General features: G+C 41.8%; 2 protein-coding genes across 2 annotated transcripts in view; both read left to right on the forward strand.

Annotated features, from left to right (window-relative positions):
- Window positions 1-1,243: 1,243 nt before the first annotated feature.
- Window positions 1,244-16,571, forward strand: LOC102918384 (uncharacterized). The gene is made up of 4 exons (XM_076559035.1): window positions 1,244-1,382; window positions 11,582-11,708; window positions 11,908-11,968; window positions 14,371-16,571. The coding sequence occupies exons 1-4, from the start codon at window positions 1,365-1,367 to the stop codon at window positions 15,653-15,655; spliced, it is 1,491 nt and encodes a 496-aa protein (XP_076415150.1). The 5' UTR covers window positions 1,244-1,364; the 3' UTR covers window positions 15,656-16,571.
- Window positions 1,413-22,312, forward strand: part of LOC143270166 (zinc finger protein 120-like) — a 78,845-nt gene continuing 57,945 nt past the window's right edge. The window contains exon 1 of the mRNA XM_076559033.1: window positions 1,413-2,324. The gene's annotated coding sequence lies outside the window, so the exon portion shown is untranslated. The remainder of the gene's footprint in view (window positions 2,325-22,312) is intronic.

The raw sequence follows: 22,312 nt of genomic DNA on the forward strand, positions 1-22,312 counted from the left end.
TGGCATGGAGCTTCAGGTTTGCAAGGGTCCAACAGCTTAGCCACACAGCTTAGCTCTTGCCTAAGGCTCCACCCGTTAGCCAGCCATAGATGTAGGGCAGGGATCTACAGAGCAGGTAGTGTACTTGTCTTCTTCAAATTTCCATTGGTAGACAGCCACTGTTGGAGTAGCTGGGCCACAGCTTGTGGGACAGTCCAATAATTTGACTTTATACATACATGTAGAAATTCATTTTACTGGTCATGTTCATGTAGGGAACCTTGAATAATACATCTGTTTTTTTCTTTTTAACCTGCCCATTGAGGAAGATGTGCTGGCTAAAGACACTCTTCATAGCTCCATTATTCTCTAAGTATGCAACTTTCCATGAAGAGTACTCTTTTTATTATTACTCATTTGCCAACAATTTACTCTGAATTTCAGGAATAAAACTCCTAAATTAATGGAGCCATCATCCAGTCTTGTGATGGGAAAAAGACCTATTATCTTGTTTGTGACCTAGTTCCTGCTTTTCTTTTCTGGATCTCAGAAGTCCCTGTGACAACTAGGTGAAAAGTACCTTCAGGGGGGTGGGAATTTAACTCAGTGGTAGAGAGCTTGCTTAGCAAGCATAGTGCCCTGGGTTTGATCCTCAGCTCCAGAAAAAAAAAAGTATCTTCAGTTCACCTGACCCCAATGTAAAGCTACAGAACAAATATCTCCTTTTGTGTCCTTAAATCTTTTTTTTTTTTTTTTTTTTTTGGTTTTTTGAGACAGGGTTTCTCTGTAGCTTTGGAGCCTGTCCTGGACTAGCTCTGTAGACCAGGCTGGACTCCAACTAGTAGAGAAACACCTGTGTCCACCTCCGGAGTGCTGGGATTACAGGCATGTGCCACCACTGCCCAGCCTTAAATCACTCTTTGGTTGTTAATATTTCAGGCACCCTTCTAACTAAGTGATAGGGAATCACTCCATGTATATAGTGTAGAGGGCTGTACAATCTAGCTAGCCACATTGTGTCCAGGAGGAAGAAGGGGAAGTGCCTGTGGAGAGCAGGAAGATAGCAGGGTCTGCTATTAGAGCCAGGAGCAAGTGCTGTTGAAATGCTTGTGTCTGCTGATTTAGAAAAGACATTTGTCTGAGTTGGAAGGGAGGGTCAGGAACCATGGTACTGTGTCTTTAAGCACAGGGTAAGCCTATGGGAGGTGCTCTTGTCACTCAGAACTCACTAGCGAATCAGGCCCTCCAGGCGACCTGCCAGTCATAAGTTGTGCAGGGCGCTTCCGGGTTCCCGGCTTCAGGCTTTGCTTTGAAGAGGAGCTGGCGGGAGAGGTCTTGTGTGCTGTGCTGTGAGTGCTGCTGCTGCGGGGAGCTGAGAGGAGAGCATGGGAAACCGTGACCAGGTGAGCGAGGGTCTGCTGTCTCCAGATAGCGAGGTTGCGGTGTTCTGCCCAGTTTAGGACCCCCAAAGGGACTGGTGACTGAGGATGTCCCGAATGCAACAGCAAGGTTTACTTTTCGGCTCAGTACCAGCTGGCAGGGGACTCTCTTCGGAGGAGAGTTCCTCTTTTGGGGGGAGGTTCGCTGTTAAAGGCAAAAATCACAAAATTCTTCAGAGAGGAGAGGGTGAGCACGGGTCTGTCCTTGACTGGTCCAGTTTTCTCGAGCCTGGACTTGATCTATTCTAGATTGTCTGTTTGCTCTGTCAGGAGTGTTATGGCCCATCTCTGAAGTCTGGTCATGTTATCTCCATGGAGGGGGCATCTCGTGGTTAGTTACCATGAGACAGCCTGACTTTGTACTTTAAAACTTCTGACTTCACCCTGTCTGGGAATGGGGAACTCACTCAGTTGTGGTTATTTCAAGATATCCGTTTCCTCAGCTCTCAGGGCTTTAGGGGCACTGGGATGGGGTTCTCTCAGCAGGAGCCAGTATGGAAGCTCCTCAGGTCTGGGTGTAAACATGCTGCCAGATTCTGTCCTGTGAGTTCCCATGTGGTCCTTGCAACTCCCTGGACCTAGGGGCAGGCCTCCAAATAACTTTGCTCTGTGGCTGCATCTTCACAGATCATTGGGAGCAGGGAGCTCTGTGTCGAAAGATCATTGTAGTCAACTTCAACATATTTTTGGGGGTGCTCTGGAAAGTGGAAGAATGTCTACTAAAATACAAACTTTCTAGAGTAGGGCCCTGGCTGCTGGGCTGGAAGGGCAGAAACTGTGCTGTCTGAGTCATTTGATCTAAGATCACCCAGTAGGGAAGCTGTTAATATTCTGAGGCCCAGCTTGGGTGGCCCTAGCCAATGAGGAACTCTGGAGAGGCTTATCAATCAGGAGTACCAGCAGCAGGTAGCTTTCAGGTACTTTTTGGGATTCTCCTCTGCTTCCACTGTAGGGAATTGTAAGGAAGACCATAAGCCATGCAATGGTGAGTGTAGGGTATTGGAGCAGGTCTGCTGTGCTGCCAATTCTGCTGGAATTTGGATGGACCATGAGCAAGACTGTGGCTCTGCTGGTCCATGTGGTGACCTGGGCAGTAGCCTTTGTCCTCTGAGCCTTCCTGTGTCTGAACTTGCTGGGGAGGGGGAGACTGCAGCCCTGGCATGGAGGGATATAATGCTGGTGATATCACTGTCTGGTGTGCACACAAGGGCACTGCTTTTGGTGTTCAGTGGGAAGACAGATTGGAAACTGATGGTCTGACTTTTAGAAGTTCTGAATATGGCATTCCTCTTTCAGGTTTCTTATAATTTGTTACAAATAGTTTAGAAAGTGGTAGAAGGATGGTGATGTGGATCATCTTTCTTCAATACATGATTAGAATGCTTTTAACTTTCTGTTACCATCAGACACAATGTTGTGATTCAGTAAAGTTTAGTTCCAAGGGACTAAAGAAGTTTCTGATCAGTAGAGATTTGTGAGGTGTTCATGGTGTTGGGCAGGTAGATAGGGCAGAATCCACATCTTGTGCCATAATGGATGTGGCAGGAAGCGGATTATAAATTATTCTTCTTTGTTGTATTGGGATTTGGCATCAGTGGGGCTGGGTTTACCTGAAACCACAAGGGGGCGTAAGGGGCTGCAGAGCCATCGCAGGAGATCACCTCCATTTGCAGAGAGAGCTCTAGAGCATGGGGCTTCTGTCTTTGGATGAACCATCAGTAGCTGGAGGGTCAGAAACAACAGTATAAGGGTCACTTTGAGTTAATTTTGTGAAAGTTGTGAAGTCTTGAAGTCTGTGTTTATTTAATTTCTATACACATTGGATCATAGGAAGCTGGGTAACATTGGTCAAGATCACACTTTTCCTGGCTAAGTTTCCTTTTTTTTTTTTTAAATTAAAAGTTGACTATATTTTCCTGCCTTTATTGTTGGCTTTTTCTCTCCATTCCCTTTATTCTTTTACAATTTTTTTAAATATTTTTTTAAGATTTATTTATTATTATGTATACAGTGTTCTGTCTGCATGTATGCCTGCAGGCCAGAAGAGGGCACCAGAGCTTATTATAGATGGTTGTGAACCACCATGTGGTTGCTGGGAATTGAACTCAGGACCTCTGGAAGAGCAGGCAGTGCTCTTAACCTCTGAGCCATATCTCCAGCCCCTTTAACAAATATTTTACCCATTCTTGATTGTTGTATCTTTATAGTAAGTATAGAAGTCATATTATGTCAATCTCTTTACTATTTTTTTAAAAAATAATCCCATTGAACATTCTGAGTGTTTCCACTTTGCATGTAGTTTTGGAATCAGCTTTCCTGTAATAAATTGTTGGCCATTGTCATTGGATTCTATTTATTCTACAGATTTACCATACACAAGATCTTAATTTTGATGTATCATGTTCTCCAGGATCATTTCTTTACTTCTTTATTTAGTTAGGTTTTGTTGATCTTGTTGTTGTTAATTTGTGACAGATCTTTGGTTTATTGGATAAAAGGTAATATAGATCTTGGCTGGTGGCTCAGCACATATTCTTTTGTGGTATGTCCTGAGTTCAGATACCAATACTCAAGTTGAGAGGCTCATAACTATCTACTGTTTCATATCCAAGGGAAATAACAGCCTCTTTTTTTGTGTGTCACCTGTATACATATGGAAAACATTCTCTGTCATTCACAAACATGAAAAAAAAAACCTGTTTTCAAAAGTGCTGGGACTTAAAAAGCAATTAGAGCAAAACAATTTTTCTTAGCTATATAATACAAATCATACACTGATTATATAAAAATCTGTTATCTTACATTTTGTTTTAAAAAGTTTTCATTTCCTCACTCTAATGCAGACTTATAGGCAATCATTAATTATAGGAAATAAAATGGTGTCTAAGTGATCCTAACAGACTTCCTTCTTTTTAGTATAAGAGAATGAGATCCTTTTATTAGTCAAACCATTTTCTATAAAGTTAAAACATCAGAAGGCTTCAAGTGAATCTCTCCAATTTTTGTGGAACACCCTCCTTACCCAACTCCTTTTCTGTTATTGGTAAAGAAGAGAACCAGAGTGTGTACAGCATGAGTGATGGCCAGTGATTTTTTTGGATTTTGGTGGGAAATAGACTCCAGGGAAAATTTAGCTAGAGGGCATTTGTATAGTGTTTTGTGCCCAGATAATTCCTATTTTCTCCATTCCCTGAAAAATTGAGTGAGGCAGGATTGTATTCTATTGGCGAAGCTTGCCTCTGCAGGGCCTGTTCAGTTACTTAGATTTTCATATCTAGAATTCCTTCAGTTAGCATTTTTAAAAATTGCTTCTATTCCCATTTTCAGGTCTTGAATAAATTCATTACATTCAACTGTTTGTTGGTTGGCTTTCTTTAAGGGGTTTATTCACTTCCCTTTAAGGACTTCTATCGTCCTTATAAAGTTGGTCTTAAGTCTCTTGTGCTTTAACTGTGTTGGAATATTCAGGGCTTATTGTAGTAGGATAGCTGAATCTGGTGGTGACACATTGCTCTGGCTGTTGTTGTTTGTGTTCTTATGCTGGCGTCCAGGTATACGGGTTTGCTATGATTTTTTTGGTCTAGGTGCAGATTTTTCACTTTATCCTTGTTGGATAGGTGTTTTGTTCTTTAGTTTTTATTTGCTCTGTTCTTCTGGTCTGTATGTCCTATGGTTGAACATGGGTTCTCACCCCAAGTTGGGGGATGGAAATCTGGTAGTTGGTGTGGCCTTTATTCCAGCATGTGGTATCTGTACAAGTTCTGGCCTGAAACAAAAGAAGAGGGGAGGGAGCTTGGGGATTGTGTAGAGGGGACACTGAGAGAGTGAGGGAGGTTTGTGGACAGGTGGCATATATGGACTTCTGATAGGTGGTGTGTCCTTTGTTTGAGCAAGGGGTCTCCACCTAAGTTGGAGGCTACATCACAGAGATGAGGAAGGAAGTGGGATTGGGGATGGTGTTGGGGTTGTTGAAAGAATGGAAGAGGTCCATAGGTGAGGTCCTATGTGGAGTTCTGATTACTGGCATGGTCTTTGGTCCATCAGGGAAACTTCACCTCAGTTTACCTACATGGTCTTCCAGCTGGTGTGGTCTGTACTTGAGCAGCAGATAGCCATCCAATTTGGGAGTGAGGACATGGATTTAGGCCCGGCAGCTGTAGGGTTGTTGGGTTTTGTGTCTGTGCAAATGTTAGAAAGTGTGGAAGTTTCATGGACTAGTGTCATGCCTACCTCTTCTTCTGACTGTTTGACAGGTACATGAGCATGGGGTGCCTGCCTGTGATGGGGGCTGGAACATTGGGTGTGTTCTTGTTCTAAATGGGAATATATCCTGTTTCATTGTATGTTGGAAATGCTTAATTTGTTTCTTGATTTTACAAAATGTGAGAGTCAAGAGATTGTCTTGAGTGTCAGAAGAGACTTTGGATATTTGCGCTGTTTGGGCTGTTACATATTATGAGGATTATTGAAGTTAGACTAAATGCATTTCATTTTTTCTTTTTTCTTTGTATTGTTCTTATCTCATGCAATACATCCTGACTGCAACGTCACCTTCCTCCACTCCTTCCAGCTATCTGCCCACACCACCCCAAAACCCCATTCTCCCAGATGCAATGCTACTGTTTCTCTTCAGAAAAGGACAGGCCTCCCAGGGATAGCAAACAAATACACCATAATAAAGTGTCATAAGACTAGTCACAAACCCTCATATCAATGCTGGACAAGGTAACCCAACAGGAGGAAAATACCCCAAGAGCAGGCAAAGAGTCTGAGACACCATGACTCCAACTGTTAGGAGTCCTTCAAACACCCCAAGTTAAACAGCCATAGCATGAGTGTAGAAGAGTGGGCACAGAGCCTTGCAGGCTCCATGATTTCCACATTCATTTCTCTGAACCCCTATGGGCCCTGCTTAGTTGAATCTGTGGGCCATATTTTCCTGGTTTCCTCAACCACTCTGGCTCCTACAATCCTCACCTTCTCCTTCCACAGGATTCCTAGAGCTCAAACTAATATATGGATAGGGGATCTCTGCATGTGTTTCCATCAGCTGACAGAAGAAGCCTCTCTGATGACAATTGAATTAGGCACCAATATATATGATTATAGCAGAATATAGTTACAAATCATCTCACTTTTTCTCCCTTGGTGAGTTGTATTTGGTTTTCCTCTAGTTCTCTGAGCATCTCAGTTCCCCTTCCTGGCTGTGCAGGCAGTGTTAGCATGGGCTTCCTCTCACAGCTTGGGCTTCAGGTTAGACCAGTCATTGGTTGGCCACTACAGAAGCAAAGAGCCACCATTGCCCCAGCATATCTTCCAGGCAGGACAAGTGTGGGTCAAAGGTTTGTGGTTTGCTTGGTGTCACAGTCCTGCCATTGGAATCTTTATGTGGTTACAGAAGATGGCTGGTTCAGCATCCATATTCTTGATTGCTGGGAGTCCTCATTAGGGTCACCCTTCTAGGTTCCAGGAAGTTTGCTCTGCACTGTTTCCATAGCCACTACTAAAAGCTTTGCTGTTCCAGTCATCTCTGCCTGACTTCTCTCCCTCTTTCCTTCCTCACACACCCCATCCTTCCTCTTCCCATCCCTAGCTGTTTCTGGTACACCCACAACATCTATTCCATTTCCTCTTTCCATGGAAAGCCATGTATCACCCCTATTGCCATTCTTGATACTAAGTCTCTCAGCATCTCTGGATTATATGTACTGTGATTAACTGTGATGACTGTGACTGTGCTTCACTTAAGTATAATATCCACTTATAAGTGAGTATGTACCGTGTTTGTCTATGTGCTTCTGGGTTGCCTCACTCAGGATAATAAAGAACTCAAGAAACTAGACAACAACAAACCAATCAGTCCAATTAAAATGGGGTACAAGTCTAAATAGAATTCTCAGTAGAGGAATCTAAAGTGGCTGAGAAACACTTGAAGAAATGTTCAACATCCTTTGCCATCAGGCAAATGCATATTAAACCTACTTTGGGATTTCACTTTATACCTGTGGGAATGGTTAAGTCCAGTAACACAAGTGACAGCTAATGGCGGCAAGGACATGGAGCAAGGGGATTCATTGCTGTTGCGGGTGTGGAAATCAATATGCAATCCTCAGAAAATTGGGAGTCAATCTCCCTTAAGACCTAGCTATAGCCCTCTTGATGCTCCTCCATCCTACCACAAGGACACTTGCTCAACTATTTCCATAGTGGATTATTCATAATAGCTAGAAAGTGCTGTGTCATTGAGAGTCTGTTTTGATTAATGATTGATGTGGGAAGGCTCCTCCACTGAGGGAGGAATTATCCCTAAGAAAGTGGGCCTAGAATAAATAAATGGGACAGGAAACATGATGTTGTTGCTAGGTAGAACCTGGATATTTTCTTTTCGAGAAATGTGGAAGATATCAGGACTTTAGGTAGCAAAAGCCATAGAAAGTTTTACACAGAAATTAATTGTCTGTTCTTGTGGGACCAGGAAGATGGGGATGTTGAGAGTAATGTCAGAAAGTGGAGGTTGAGATCACAGGATTTCAGTCAGAAATAGACTCAATGAAAAATTAAGATAGACGTCATTGGTGTGATGTTTTGGCTCCAATATCTTTCTTATTCTGCCTATGCCCTTGAAATTAAGTATGGCTGAAATGAAAAATAATAAGATAATTTCTTAAATGGAACATTGAATCTTGGTTGGTTGGTTATTACTGGTGACTCATTCAGACCTACAGTTAAAAAAAACAACAACCAAGGAGTTGGGCAGAAATAAATGAAAATGGGTTGGCTATTTCACTCAGTGGTAGAGCACTTGCCTAGCAAGCACAAGGTCCTGGGTTCGGTCCTCAGTTCTGAAAAAAAAAAAGAAATGAAATGAAAATAAAATGGTAGTTTCAGATAGCAGTCAAGTGCTGAAACAGTCAGGAATTTTCAAGGAGTTTATCACCTTTATAGAGAAGACCGTTGCTCTGGAATGGAATCCTAGTAAGGTACCCTAAGGATAAGACCACATCCAGCTCAACCTTTAATTTATGGAAGGAGTAAGCAAAGTGATTTCTAGTCCCAGGAAGCAACTTCATACAAAACCTGCTGCACCTCTGGTCCAAGTGTGTTAGTGTCCATCCCAATTAAGAAGTCAAATTTTACAGAATCACTTATCATGTGCTAGTCCTGGAAACAAGAAAGAATCAAAAATTAAGGTCATGGATTCTTAGTCTTCCTGTTACAGATTACAGTTCAGCATTGTTGCAGGCATCAATGTTTAGCAGAGTTAGAAACCTAGTTAAGAGACTTTGAGAGGTCATTGCATGAAGCTGTGAGGATGAACCTGGTGTTGGTTTTTTGTTTTGTTTTTGTTTTTGTTTTTGTTTTTCCCACTCTTTTGTGGGCCAGCCACCTAGCTCTCAAATAAATTACTCAGATGGAGGCTTACTGTTTTTTATAAATACCCTGTCTTAGCTTGGCTTGTTTCTAGCCAGTGTTGCTTAACTTACATTATCCCATCTACCTTTTGCCTCTGGCCTTTTATCTTCCTCTATTCTGTATACCTTTCTTTACCTCTTACTGCCTGGCTTGCTGAGTAGCTGGGTGGCTGACACCTGGTGTCCTCTTCTTTTCTTGTTCCTCCTTTTTTCCTCCCAGACTTCTCTTCCCATTTATTCTCTCTGCTTGCAGCCCAGCCTATTCTTTACTGCCAAGTTATTGGCCATTTAGCTCTTTATTAGACCAGTTCGGGTTTTTAGACAGGCAAAGTATTGCAAATCCACAGAGTTAAAGAAAGGCAACATAAATAATGCAACACATCATTGCATCATTAAAACAAATGTCCCACAGTATAAACAAATATAACACATCTTAGCATAATATTCCACAACAGCCTGGGTTTCATTTTGAGACCACAAGATGTTGAGATACCTAAGCTATGAGACATCTTCCATGGAGACCTATCTGCATATAGTGAATGGAAGTAACTAAAGGAGAGATGTATAAGAAGTTGCAGGGATAGGGCCATCCAAGCCCTTTGAAACTGAAGTTCCATGCATCTGAGACAGAACTACAGGATGTGATGTTTGTTCTGCTGTGCTTCATTCTTGTCTTGGTCCAATCTTCCCTCAGTATGTCTCCATTTCTTTTTTGGAATGTGAATGTGCCATTGTATGTTGGAAAGATATGACTTGCTTTCTGATTTTATGTGTCACTGTCAAGAGTTTGTCTTGTCAGAAGAGACTTTGAACATAGAACAGCTCAGGGTCTGTTACAGACTATGAGGATCATTGAAGTGACTAAATGCCTTTCCTTCATGGATGGCTATGAGTCTATAGTGTCATTAGACCCTGTCTAATGTGACTGGGTCACATTGTAGTTGGTTGAATGAAAACTTCCCAGATAGGGTGATATATTTGAACATGCGCATCTCCTTGGTGATTTTTTTTTTGATTGCTTGTGACACCTTTAGAAAGAAGAGCCTTTCTGGATGAAATGTCTCATTGGGGATGAGATAACGTCAACCCATTGACTGTTCTTTGTATCTACTGTGTTGTGATTGAATCTAATCAGCCTGCTTCCCTCTTGTGCTGTCATGCCTTTACCACCATAATAGTCTCTACCCCTAAATTACATAAGATACAGTAGAAGCCATTGCTGTTCAGTGCTGAGTCAGTTTGGTAGACTGTTGTTTTAATATGTATTTTTTTCTTATTGTTGTTGTTGTTCCTTTGTTTGTTCTGAAGACAAGGTTTGTCTTTCTAGCCCTGGCTGTCCTGAAAGTTGTTCTGATCAACAGGCTGGCCTGGTACTCAGAGATTTTCCTGACTCTCTCCCTAGTGCTAGGATTAATGGTGGATCAACATTACTGGTTTTTTTTTTTTTATATTAACAAGTGATGGGCCTGGAATATAGGTTTTTGTACATGTCAAACATACACTGTTGCTGAAGTTCACCCATATGTAGAATTTAAACTTGGCAGATGATATCATTCTGTTTCCCAAGATGGCATATATTTATGACATCAATATTGTCTGAGCCTTCTTAGTCATTAGATTGTAGGTACAGGACTTTCTTCCTTGTGTTGTATTTGTTTTGAATTTTTTAAATGAATACAAGCATTTTACCTGTATACATGGCCATGCACCATGTGGGTACCTGGTTCTCATTGTGATCAAAAGCTGCTCTGAGAAACCCTGAATTTGGAGTAATAGAGAGTTTTGATTCTCCCATGCAAGTACTGGCAATTGAGTCCACCTATGTGCAAGACCATCACTACTACTATTACTACTACTACTACTACTACTACTACTACTACTATTACTACTACTACTGAACCCTTTGTTGATTATTTATGGTCAAAATGTATATTGCTAATGTTTTTATCTGTCCAATTGTAACTGTTTAAACATGCAGCGTCTTTCAGTAAAATTTTATTGATTTTACAGTATAAATTTGGACACTTCAGGTTACTGGAAGATGAGTACAGAACTGGAGTGAATGCATAACACTTTGTAGGAACTTAATAAGAACTTCTGAGTTCTTCTTTTGTTTGTTTTTTTTTTTTTTTTTTTTGACTCAGGGTTTCTCTGTGAGACAGTCCTGGCTATTCTGGATCTCCCTCTGTAGACCAGGATGGCCTCAGTCTCACAGAAATACGCCTGCCTCTGCCTCACAAGTGCTGGCATTAAAGGCACCTGTCACCACCACCTGGCAATTCTGTCTATCTTTTTTGTTTGTTTGACTGATTTTAGCATGGGAGTGAGTATCTTAACATGTATTTCTGCCTGTCCTGGAACAGATTGCATAGACTATGCTGGCATTTAAGTCAGAGACAAACAAATACACCTGCTTCTGCCCTTTGAGTAATGGGGTTAAAGGCATAAGCCAATACACTCAGCTTGTCCATCTTATTTTTCTTTTATGTAGTTAGTAATTGTTCATAAAATTTCTCTCATGTGTACTCTGTACGGGTGATCTTTTTACTTGTCTCTCTATGTTTGTTAAAAGACATTTCTCTTGCAAGGTGATATGCCACCTAAAGTGACTTGGAATTTACATTATAATGTCTATATCATGAAATAAGTGTGGGAGCACCAGAATTATATGACTATACTGTCAAAGTTGTATACATTTACAATGTTGTCCATATCATGCTTTCTGTTGTACACATGTATGGGATATTTTAGAATACAGTGACCTATGATGATGTACATGTTGACTTCACTTGGGAAGAGTGGACTTTGCTGGATCCATCTCAGAAGACTCTATATAAAGATGTGATGCTGGAGACCTACAGTAACCTCACTGCTATAGGTAAGACTGAATTTTCCTTCACATTTAAATTAAGGGGAGAACTGTTCCTTGGTTAGTGATGCTCTTCCATAGTTTTATTGAGAAAGAAGAGGAATGAGGTGAATAATTCAGGCATGGTTCTAAGGTTCACTGAAGATATTAAGTTAAATTTTGTCCCATTTTCAATAATATACATACATTTTCTGGTACTCTATTTCAGGATACAGTTGGGAAGACCATACTATTGAAAAACACCATCAAAGTACTACAAGACATAAAAGGTAATTTTCATGTGTAAGTTGATACAAATATACCTCTGAAGAAAATGTGATGTGTCCTGAAAGTTTTAAATGAAAGCAACAGTGCACATAAGCACAGATTAAAGTGCATTGATGATAATTAAGTTCTCATAAAACCATATACCTCAATTTTAGGTAGGTGAATTTCACTTGGAAGGCAGTCTTTTTTTTTTTTTTTTTTTTTGGTTTTTAGAGACAGGGTTTCTCTGTGTAGCTCTGCGCCTTCTCCTTCTTCTATCCCTATTATTCTTAGGTTTGGTCTTTTTATGGTGTCCCAAATTTCCTGGACGTTTCGTGTTACGACTTTTTTGTCTTTAGTGTTTTCTTTGACTGATGAATCTATTTTCTCTATTGTGTCTTCAGTGTCAGAGATTCTCTGTTCCATCTCTTGCAATTGGTTGGTTATGCTTGTTTCTGTAGTTCCTGTTTGTTTAGTCAGGATTTTTATTTCCAGCATTCCCTTATCATGTGTTTTCTTTATTGTCTCAAATTCATTTTTCAGATCTTGGAATGTTTCTTTCATCTGTTTAATTGGTTTTTCTTGGCTTTCTTTGATTTCTTCCCTTTTTTTTTTTTCATTTTTTCTTCCATTTCTTTAAGGGAGTTTTTTATTTCCTCTTTAATGGAGTTTTTCATTTCCTCTTTAAGGGAATTTTTTATATTTCCTCTTTAAGGGAATGTTTTATTTCTTCTTTAAGGGCCTCTATCATCTTCTTAAAGTCGTTTTTAGGGTTGATTTCTTCTGTTTCTTCTGTCTTGGTATGTTCAGGTCTTGCAGGTGTAGAATCACTAGGTTCTGATGTTGCCATATAGGTCTTTATGTTGTTGCCTGTATTTTTGCACTGGCGTCTACTCATCTTTTCCTCTGCTCGATGCAGGTGGTGTCTGTGTCTGAGAGTGCCTCCCTTGTTCTAATTTTTAGTCTTGGTTTAGTAGGAGTTCTTGATTAAATTGGTGCTATTGGGCTGTTTCTTCAGGGGTAGCTGATCTCAGTCGGTGAATTATATACTTATGATTCTGGTGATCTGGTTTGGTGGCTGGGCAGTGCCTTCTTCTGTGTTCCCAGGTCACGTTTTGTTCATTTGTCAACTCCTCAGCTGATATTGTTTTTTCAGACTTCAAACTGTAGGCATATAAATCCTCTCCCAGATGGGTTTCAGTTGAGTATGGTAGCCTCACCAGCACCTCCAAGTTGTTGGGTTTTGCAGGATCAGCAGCTGGGCCCTGGGTTGTCCTCAGATGGAGTGTTCAGATGTGTTCTGATTCCGTCCCACGGAGATAGCTTCTTCCCCAGGTGTTGGGGTTAGAGGCATCCCTCTGTTCCAAGCTTTTGATTAAGAGTTTGTTTTCAATAGCTCTTCAGAGAGTAATAGCCCTGTTTCTGGTCTTTATTGCAACTCTGTTTCGGTCATCACCTGCTGTGCCTGCCTGCCTCCACCCTGGGCCTGCCTCCCTCTGCTGGACCCATCTACCTCTGCGGGCCACCGCCGGGCCTGTATGTCTCTGCCGGCTGCCGCCTCGGACCTACCTGCCTCTGCCTGTCACCCGATGCGGTGCCTGTCTACCTGTATGTCTCTGCTGGCTGCTGCAGCGGGCCTACCTGCCTCTGCTTGTCGCTGCTGCCGGGCCCGTGTACCTCTGCGGGCCGCCACTGGGCCCGTCAACCTCTGTGGGCTACCGCCGGGCCTGTCAAAATCTTAATTCTTATATCACATGTCTGTAAGGAACAGGAAGTCGAACTGCATGATTATAATGTGGAAACCTTTTTATTTGTTATTTTTCCTTTACTAGGTATTTCATATGTCACTCTGTATACAAGACATATGTGCATAGGAATAAGGAAAGATGCAACATACTTCTCTCTCAGAACAATTAGAAGATATATAGGACTGCACATGTTAAGTATACTTGTTGAATTTGATTCAGGTATATAAGTTTTCTAGGTTCATTGTTAATACATCAGCAACCTCACAGTGCAGAAAAACTCTATGATTACTAGGACTGTATAAATACTTCTCTTTGTCCTATTTCACTTAGCAAATGTAGTTTGACTCACAGTTATAGAAAAATTTATGAAGCAACCATAATTGTAAAGCTCTGAGGTTTTCCAGTTTTCTTGAAATAAATAAAAAAATTCATATAGAGAAAAGATTCTGTAAATGTGAACCTTGTAAGAAAGGATCTTACCATTATCGTATCTTTAAAGATAATTCAAACAACCCTTCATGAAGGTGAACACATGAGTGCAAACACTGTGATGAAACTTTAATATGTGATTCCTGTTTATATTTGAAACAAACTGCAAAATCAATTAATATAGATGTAAAGATTCAATAGTGTATTGAATGTGCTAAAGCTCTTACATGTGCTGATTCTCCTTGCAGACATGAAAGAAGCCATATTGGAGAGGAACCTTCTGTACATACTCAATATAGTAAAGTCTTTGCATATGACAGTCATCTTCAAAGGCACGGAAGAACACATACAGGAGAGAAACCCTATGAATGTAATCAGTGTGGTAAAGCCTTTGCATCTCACAGAAATCTGAGATTACATACAAGAACACATACTGGAGAGAAACCCTATGAATGTAATGAATGTTGTAAAGCCTTTGCACAAAAGCGTCTTCTTCAAAGACATAAAAGAACACATACTGGAGAGAAACCCTATGAATGTAATCAATGTGGTAAAGCCTTTGGACAAAAAGAGTATCTTAAAATGCATAAACGAACGCATACTGGAGAGAAACCCTATGAATGTAATCTGTGTGGTAAAGCCTTTACACAACAGGGTTCTCTTCAAATGCATACAAGAACACATACTGGAGAGAAACCCTACGAATGTAATCTGTGTGGTAAAGCCTTTAGACAGCAGGGTTCTCTTCAAATGCATAAAAGAATACATACTGGAGAGAAACCCTATGAATGCAATCAGTGTGGTAAAGCCTTTGGACAAAAGTGTCTTCTTCAAAAACATAAAAGAACACATACAGAAGAGAAACATTTTGAATGTAATCAGTGTGGTAAAGCCTTTGGACAAAAGAGTCATTTTCAAAAACACAAAAGAAAACATACTGGAGAAAAACCTTATGAATGTAATCAATGTGGTAAAGCATTCTCTACACAGAAAAGTCTCCAATTACATAGGAGAACCCATACTGGTGAGAAACCCTATGAATGTAATGTGTGTGGTAAAGCCTTTACACAAAAGGGTTATCTTCAAATTCATAAAAGAACCCATACTGGAGAGAAACCCTATGAATGTAATCTGTGTGGTAAAGCCTTTACACAACAGGGTTCTCTTCAAATGCATAAAAGAACACATACTGGAGAGAAACCTTATGAATGTAATCAGTGTGGTAAAGCCTTTGGACAAAAGAGTCATCTTCAAAAACATAAAAGTACACATACTGAGGAGAAACCCTATGAATGTAATCAATGTGGTAAAGCTTTTGGACAACAGGCTTATCTTCAAATGCATGAAAGAACACATACTGGAGAGAAACCCTATGAATGTAATGAATGTGGTAAAGCCTTTGGACAAAGACGTCTTCTTCAAAGACATAAAAGAACACATACTAGAGAGAAACCCTATGAATGTAACCAATGTGGTAAAGCCTTTGGACAAAAAGTGTATCTTAAAATGCATAAAAGAACACATACTGGATAGAAACATTATGAATGTAATCAATGTGGTAAAGCATTCTCTACACAGAAAAGTCTCCAATTACATAGAAGAACCCATACTGGAGAGAAACCCTATGAATGTAATCAGTGTGGTAAAGTCTTTGCATTTCACAATAATTTCCAATTGCATAAAAAGTCACTTACTGGAGAGAAACCTTACGAATGTAATCAATGTGGTAAAGCCTTTGCATTGCATAGTAGTCTCCAGGCACATAGAAGAACACATTCTGGTGAGAAACCCTATAACTGTAATCAATGTAGTAAAGCATTCTCTGCAGAGAAAGTTCTCAAATTACACAGGAGAACCCATAGTGGAGAGAAATCCTATGAATGTAATCCATGTGGTAAAACCTTTATGCAACAGTGTAATCCTCAGACACATAAAACATACTGGAGAGAAACCCTATGAATGTAGTCAATGTGGTAAAGCCTTCTCTAGACACAATAGTCTCCAAGCACATAGAAGAACACATACTGGAGAGAAACTATATGAATGTAATCAATGTGGTTAAGCCTTTGTATAACAGGGTGGTCTTTAAATTCATAAAAGAGCTCATACTGGAGAGAAACCCTATGAATGTAATCAGTGTGGCAAAGCCTTCTCCAAACAGAGTAAGCTCCAAGAACATAGAAGAACACATACTGGAAAGAAACCCTATGAATGTAATCAATGTGGTAAAGCCTTCACTACACAGAGTAGTCTCCAAGCACATAAAAGAACACATACTGGAGAGAAACCCTATGAATGTAATCAATGTGGTAAAATCTTTGTCTATGCTAGTAGTCTTCGAAACCATTTGAAAAAATTATACTGCAAAAAACCTTATAAATGTCATCAGTGTTGTAAAATTTGCATTTTATACAGAAATAAACTTTTTGTGTGCAATCAATCCATTAAAGCCTTTGTATAGTACAATAGTATTTGGGGATCTGAAAAAATACTAATGTTTTTTTGTTTTTTTGTTTGTTTGTTTGTTTGGTTGGTTGGTTTTTCAAGACAGTTTCTCTGTGTAGTTTTGGTGCCTGTACTGGATCTCACTCTGTAGACCAGGCTGGCCTGCAAACACAGAGATCTGCCTGGCTCTGCCTCCCAAGGGATTAAAGGGATTAAAGGCTAGTACTACCCTTGCCCGGTGATGGCTTCTTAATATAAAGTATCTGTTTAGATGTTTAGTCAACACACTTACAGCAGTATTCTGTAGGAAAAAAAAATTGACAATGTCAACAATCTCTTCAAGTTTTATTGTTGCTGGAGAGCTTCTCTCCAGGTTCCCCAAGGCCCGCAGTCCCACAATCCACATATAAAATAATCACTCAGACGCTTATATCATTTATAAACTGTATGGCCATGGCAGGCTTCTTGCTAACTGTTCTTTTATCTTAAATTAACCCATTTTTATAAATCTATACCTTGCCACGTGGATGTTGGCTTACCAGAGTCTACATGCTGTTTCTCCTGGTGGTGGCTGCTGTGTCTCCCCCTTCAGCCTTCCGCTTCCCAGAATTCTCCTCTCTCCTTGTCCCACCTACTTCCTGCCTGGCAACCTATTTCCTGCCTGGTCACTGGCCATCAGTGTTTTATTTATATAGAGCAATATCCACAGCACTTCCCCTTTTTTTCTTTTTTTAAAAAGGAAGGTTTTAACTTTAACATGGTAAAATTACATATAACAAAACAATTACCGAGCAAGAATTATAGTTACAATTTTAAAGAAGATGTCCTATCTATCTTATATTTGTGAGTTTAATGTTTTATATCTAACTTATCTTTTATCATAACTGAGGAAATTACAACTATCTAGTTTTCAACCACATCAAAGACCTGAGAAGGAACATAATGGTACCTGAGAAATGGTAGATGGATGCAAGGAATTATTTTCTCTGATTTGTCAAATACCTGTTTAGGTATTTATTACTTGTATATATTGTATATAGTTATTGTACTTTTGTATATAGTTTTTCTTTTGTTAGTTATAACCTTTTGCTTTTTTTTCTTTTTATTAAAATAGAAAAGGGGAAATGTGGTGGTATTCTAATTGTACTGAAATGTGATTTTGATTGTATGTTAATCATTAAAGTTGCCCGGGGGTCAGAGCTATTAGAGCCATAGACAGAGTGTGGCAGTGGTGGCACATACCTTTAATCCCATAGATCTCTGTGTGTTCAGGGATACAGCCAGCATTGGAGACATATGCCTTTAAGACCTAGGGGGCTGTACATTCAGACAGTGACGAGGCAGTCATGTGTTTGGGTTTACAACCAATGAGAAGGCAGAATGACTGGAAAATCGACTTACACACAGGAAATAGCTCTCTTTCGGGAAGCTGGGACAGCAGGAGGAAGGGTGAGATTTTAGCTCTGAGCTCTGACCTCGGGACTTTCTCTTTTACATTGTTTCTGTGTTTCTTATTTAATAAGACGGTTGGTTACATCAAAATCTGGCGCCCAACGTGACAAGAATCCATTAAAAACCGCTTGGCTTGGCGGCAGGTCCGCTTTCCCGCAAAAGCGGCAGGCAGCGGCAGGCGGTGGCAGGAGGCGGCAGGCGGCGGCAGGCGGCGGCAGGCGGCGGCAGGAGGCGGCAGGCGGCGGCAGGCGGCGGCAGGCAGCCGTCGGCTTCCTAGTCCGAGCGGCGGCTTCTTAGCCCGGGTCTAGGTCTGTGAGCAGCTTGCTTAAAGACGGTGCTACAAACAACTCAGACCTGCCCTGCTGAACAGGGCCCTGCCTGTAAAGCCAATGCACGTGGTCGGAGCTTAAGGAAGCCAGACCCAAGCCTTGACTCGGCACAAGAGGGAACACGTGGCTGGATTTAAGCTTTAGCCGGCTATGCTTTCTTGTGCTTTCTCTCTCTCTCTCTCTCTCTCTCTCTCTCTCTCTCTCTCTCTCTCTTTCTCTCTCTCTCTGGATTTACACCTGGGACACTAAGTGGCTGTTTTGAAAATCCCCTCGGATTTCTACTGTTCTACGCAGATTTGGTAAGTCATAACATATCAGATATTTTAAAGGAAACTATCTAAAAGAGAATTTTTTTCCACATTTAAGAAAATGGGATTTATGTGTACATTGGAAGAAAATTGGTTTTTGTTCGAAATTTTAGGCAGTCTGACAATGGAACAACTATATAATATTAGTATTGGTGGAATTATGCAGCTTATCACTATGCTAATCATTTTAATATTTAAAAAGATAGTCAATTTAAGTGCCAGGATAACAGCTTTAGAAGAACTTGTTAAACCTGTAAAAATTCAGACAGAAGAAATTAACAGTGAAGTTGTTTCAAGTCTGAATCATAAGGTTACAGAAAGAAAGCCTGTTTTCACACAGTCACCCTTAATTTATCCTGTAACCGTACAGAAGATGCCTGATCAAATGGCTACACTTAATATTTGGGCTCCAATTGAAATGTTGGATTTAAAAAGGTTTAAGGAGGCAATAGTATCTTATGGCATGCATTCCCCATATGTAAAGCAAATGTTAAACTCTTGGTCAACATATAATAGGATAGTACCACAGGACTGGCAGGACCTTGCACAAGGTGTTCTGGAACCCAGCCAGAGACTTCAATTTCTTACCTGGTTTAAGGAGGAGGCTAAAAACATAGAAAAACAATGGAGGGATAAAGGAATACAAGTTTGCCAGGATTAGCTTATTGGAGAAGGCCAATATGCTTCAGTACAAACACAATGTTTATATGATGTCCAAACCCTAATTTTATGTCAAACGGCAGCCTTGAATGCATGGGACAGAGTTGAGGAACCAGGAAAAAAATCTGAGTCATTTACAAAGGTGATGCAAGGCCCAAAAGAGTCTTTTACAGATTTTTTACAAAGACTGGCTTCAGCAGTAAAGAGAATGGTCTCGGATTCAGAAGCTGGTAAGGCAATAATTGAATCTTTGGCCTTTGAGAATGCGAATGCAGCATGCAAAAGAATTATCAGGCCATTAAGGGCAAGATCTGCACCTATGGAAGATTGGATTAGAGAAACAATTAATGTTGAGGCTGATGAGCATGATGATACTTGGGTAGGAGAAGTAATTTCAAAAGGTTTGAGGAGTGTTAGATGTTTTGGATGTGGAAAGCAAGGACATTTGAAAAGGGACTGTAGACCGGTCATTCCGAGAAACAATGTTTCTTCAAGGAACAATGGCAACAGAATGCCCCTTCCTTCTGGAGTATGCAGAAGGTGTGGTAAGGGAAAACACTGGACCAACGAATGTAGATCAACAAAGGACAGACAGGGTAATCCTTTGCCTCAGTCTTCAGGAAACTCCCAGAGGGGCCTCGCGCAGGCCCCCATTGCAAATCCAGTTCAAACCTTTCCTGCAGCCATAGAGGAAATCCCTGCTCTGAGCGATTAAATAACCAAATGCTTATTGGAATAAATCATGCTGGTCAGGATGATGAAACAGAGAGAATAGCAAATTCAGGAGAAAACATAAAGAAAATTTTTTGGCAAACTTCTATTAATGAACAAAGACCAAAATTAACGATAAAAATAAATGGTGGGGGGCCGCGTGGAGGAGCGACGAGGGCGAACGGATCGGCCGCCGCCGCCGCTGCCGCTGCTTGCCCGGGCGCGGAGAGATATTCAGGCCCGGTGGCAGCCGGCAGAGACATTCAGTCCCAGCGGCGGCCCACAGAGGTAGACAGACCCGGCGGCAGAGACAAGCAGACGCAGGTAAGCCTGCGGCGGGGGCCGGTGGAGGTAGATGGGCCCAGCGGCGGCAGCCGACAGGGATATTCAGACCCAGCGGCAGCCGGCAGAGACATTCAGGCCCAGCGGCGGCCCACAGAAGTAGACGGGCCCAGCGGCGGCCCGCTGAGGTAAACGGGCCTGGCGGCAGCGGCCGACAGGAACATTCAGGCCCGGCAGCAGCCGGCAGAGACATTCAGGCCCAGCGGCGGCCCACAGAGGTAGACAGGCCCGGTGGCAGAGACAAGCAGACGCAGGTAGGCCTGCGGCGGCGGCCCGCGGAGGTAGACGGGGCCAGCAGCCCGCTGAGGTAGACGGGCCCAGCGGCGACAGCCTACAGGGATATTCAGGCCCGAAGGCAGCCGGCAGAGACATTCAGTCCCAGCGGCGGCCCACAGAGGTAGACAGGCCCGGCGGCAGAGACAAGCAGATGCAGGTAGGCCTGCGGCGGCGGCCCGCGGAGGTAGACGGGCCCAGCAGCAGCCCGCTGAGGTAGACGGGCCCAGCGGCGGCAGCCGACAGAGATATTCAGGCCCGGCGGCAGCCGGCAGAGACATTCAGGCCCAGCGGCGGTCCACAGAGGTAGACAGGCCCGGCGGCGAAGACAAGCAGACGCAGGTAGGCCTGTGGCGGCAGCCTGTGGAGGAAGACGGGCCCAGCGGCAGCCCGCTGAGGTAGACGTGCAGCGGCTGACAGGGACATTCAGGCCCGGTGGCGGCCCCCAGAGGCAGACAGACCCAGCGGCAGCTGACAGGGACATACAGGCCCGGCAGCGGACCGCAGAGGTAAACAGGCCCAGGGACGGAGACAAGCAGACACAGCTTGGAACAGGGACGCCCCTAACCCCAACATCTTGGGAAGAAGCTATCTCCGTGGGTCAGAACCAGAACGAATCTGAACACTCCGTCTGAGGACAACCCAGGGCCCAGCTGCTGATCCTGTGAAACCCAACAACTTGGAGGTGTTGGTGAGACTACCCTGCTCAGCTGAAACCCATCTGGGAGAGGATTCAGATGCCTACAGTTTAAAGTCTGAAGAAACAAGATCAGCTGAGGAGTTGACAAATGAACAAAAAGTGACCTGAGAACACAGAAGAAGGCGCTACCCAGACACCAAACCAGATCACCAGAATCATAAGTATATATAATTCACCGATCGAAATCAGCTGCCCCTGAAGAAATAGCCCAAAAGCACCAATTTAACCAAGAACCCCTACTAAACCAAGACTAAAAATTAGAACAAGAGAGGCACTCTCAGACATAGACACCACCTGCACCTCACAGAGGAAGAGATGAGTAGGCGCCAGTGCAAAAATACAGGCAACAACATAAAGACCTATATGGCAACATCAGAACCTAGTGATTCTACACCTGCAAGACCTAAACATACCATGACAGAAGAAACAGAAGAAATCAACCCTAAAAATGACATTAAGAAGATGATAGAGGCCCTTAAAGAAGAAATAAAACATTCCCTCAATGAGGAAATAAAAACTTTCCTTAAAGAGGAATTGAAAAACTACCTTAAAGAGGAAATAAAAACTTTCCTTAAAGAGGAAATAAAAAACTCCCTTAAAGAGGAAATAAAAACTTCCCTTAAAGAGGAAATGAAAAACTCCATTAAAGAGGAAATAAAAAACTCCCTTAAAGAAATGGAAGAAAAAACGAACAAAAAATGGGAAGAAATCAAAGAAAGCCAAGAAAAAGCAATTAAACAGATGAAAGAAACATTCCAAGATCTGAAAAATGAATTTGAGACAATAAAGAAAACACATGCTGAGGGAATGCTGGAAATAGAAATCCTGACAAAACGAACAGGAACTACAGAAACAAGCATAACCAACCGATTGCAAGAGATGGAACAGAGAATCTCTGACACTGAAGACACGATAGAGAAAATAGATTCGTCAGTCAAAGAAAACAATAAAGACAAAAAAGTCCTAACAC

This window comes from Peromyscus maniculatus, chromosome 22, assembly GCF_049852395.1.
Source record: "Peromyscus maniculatus bairdii isolate BWxNUB_F1_BW_parent chromosome 22, HU_Pman_BW_mat_3.1, whole genome shotgun sequence".
NCBI classification, from domain to species: Eukaryota; Metazoa; Chordata; class Mammalia; order Rodentia; family Cricetidae; genus Peromyscus; species Peromyscus maniculatus.

Bases quoted from the DNA above. Each gene is read 5' to 3' on its own strand.
- LOC102918384 (XM_076559035.1), top strand. The intron at 11,709-11,907 runs GTAAGACTGAAT...ACTCTATTTCAG, and splicing joins CAGTAACCTCACTGCTATAG to GATACAGTTGGGAAGACCAT. The intron at 11,969-14,370 runs GTAATTTTCATG...TTCTCCTTGCAG, and splicing joins AGTACTACAAGACATAAAAG to ACATGAAAGAAGCCATATTG.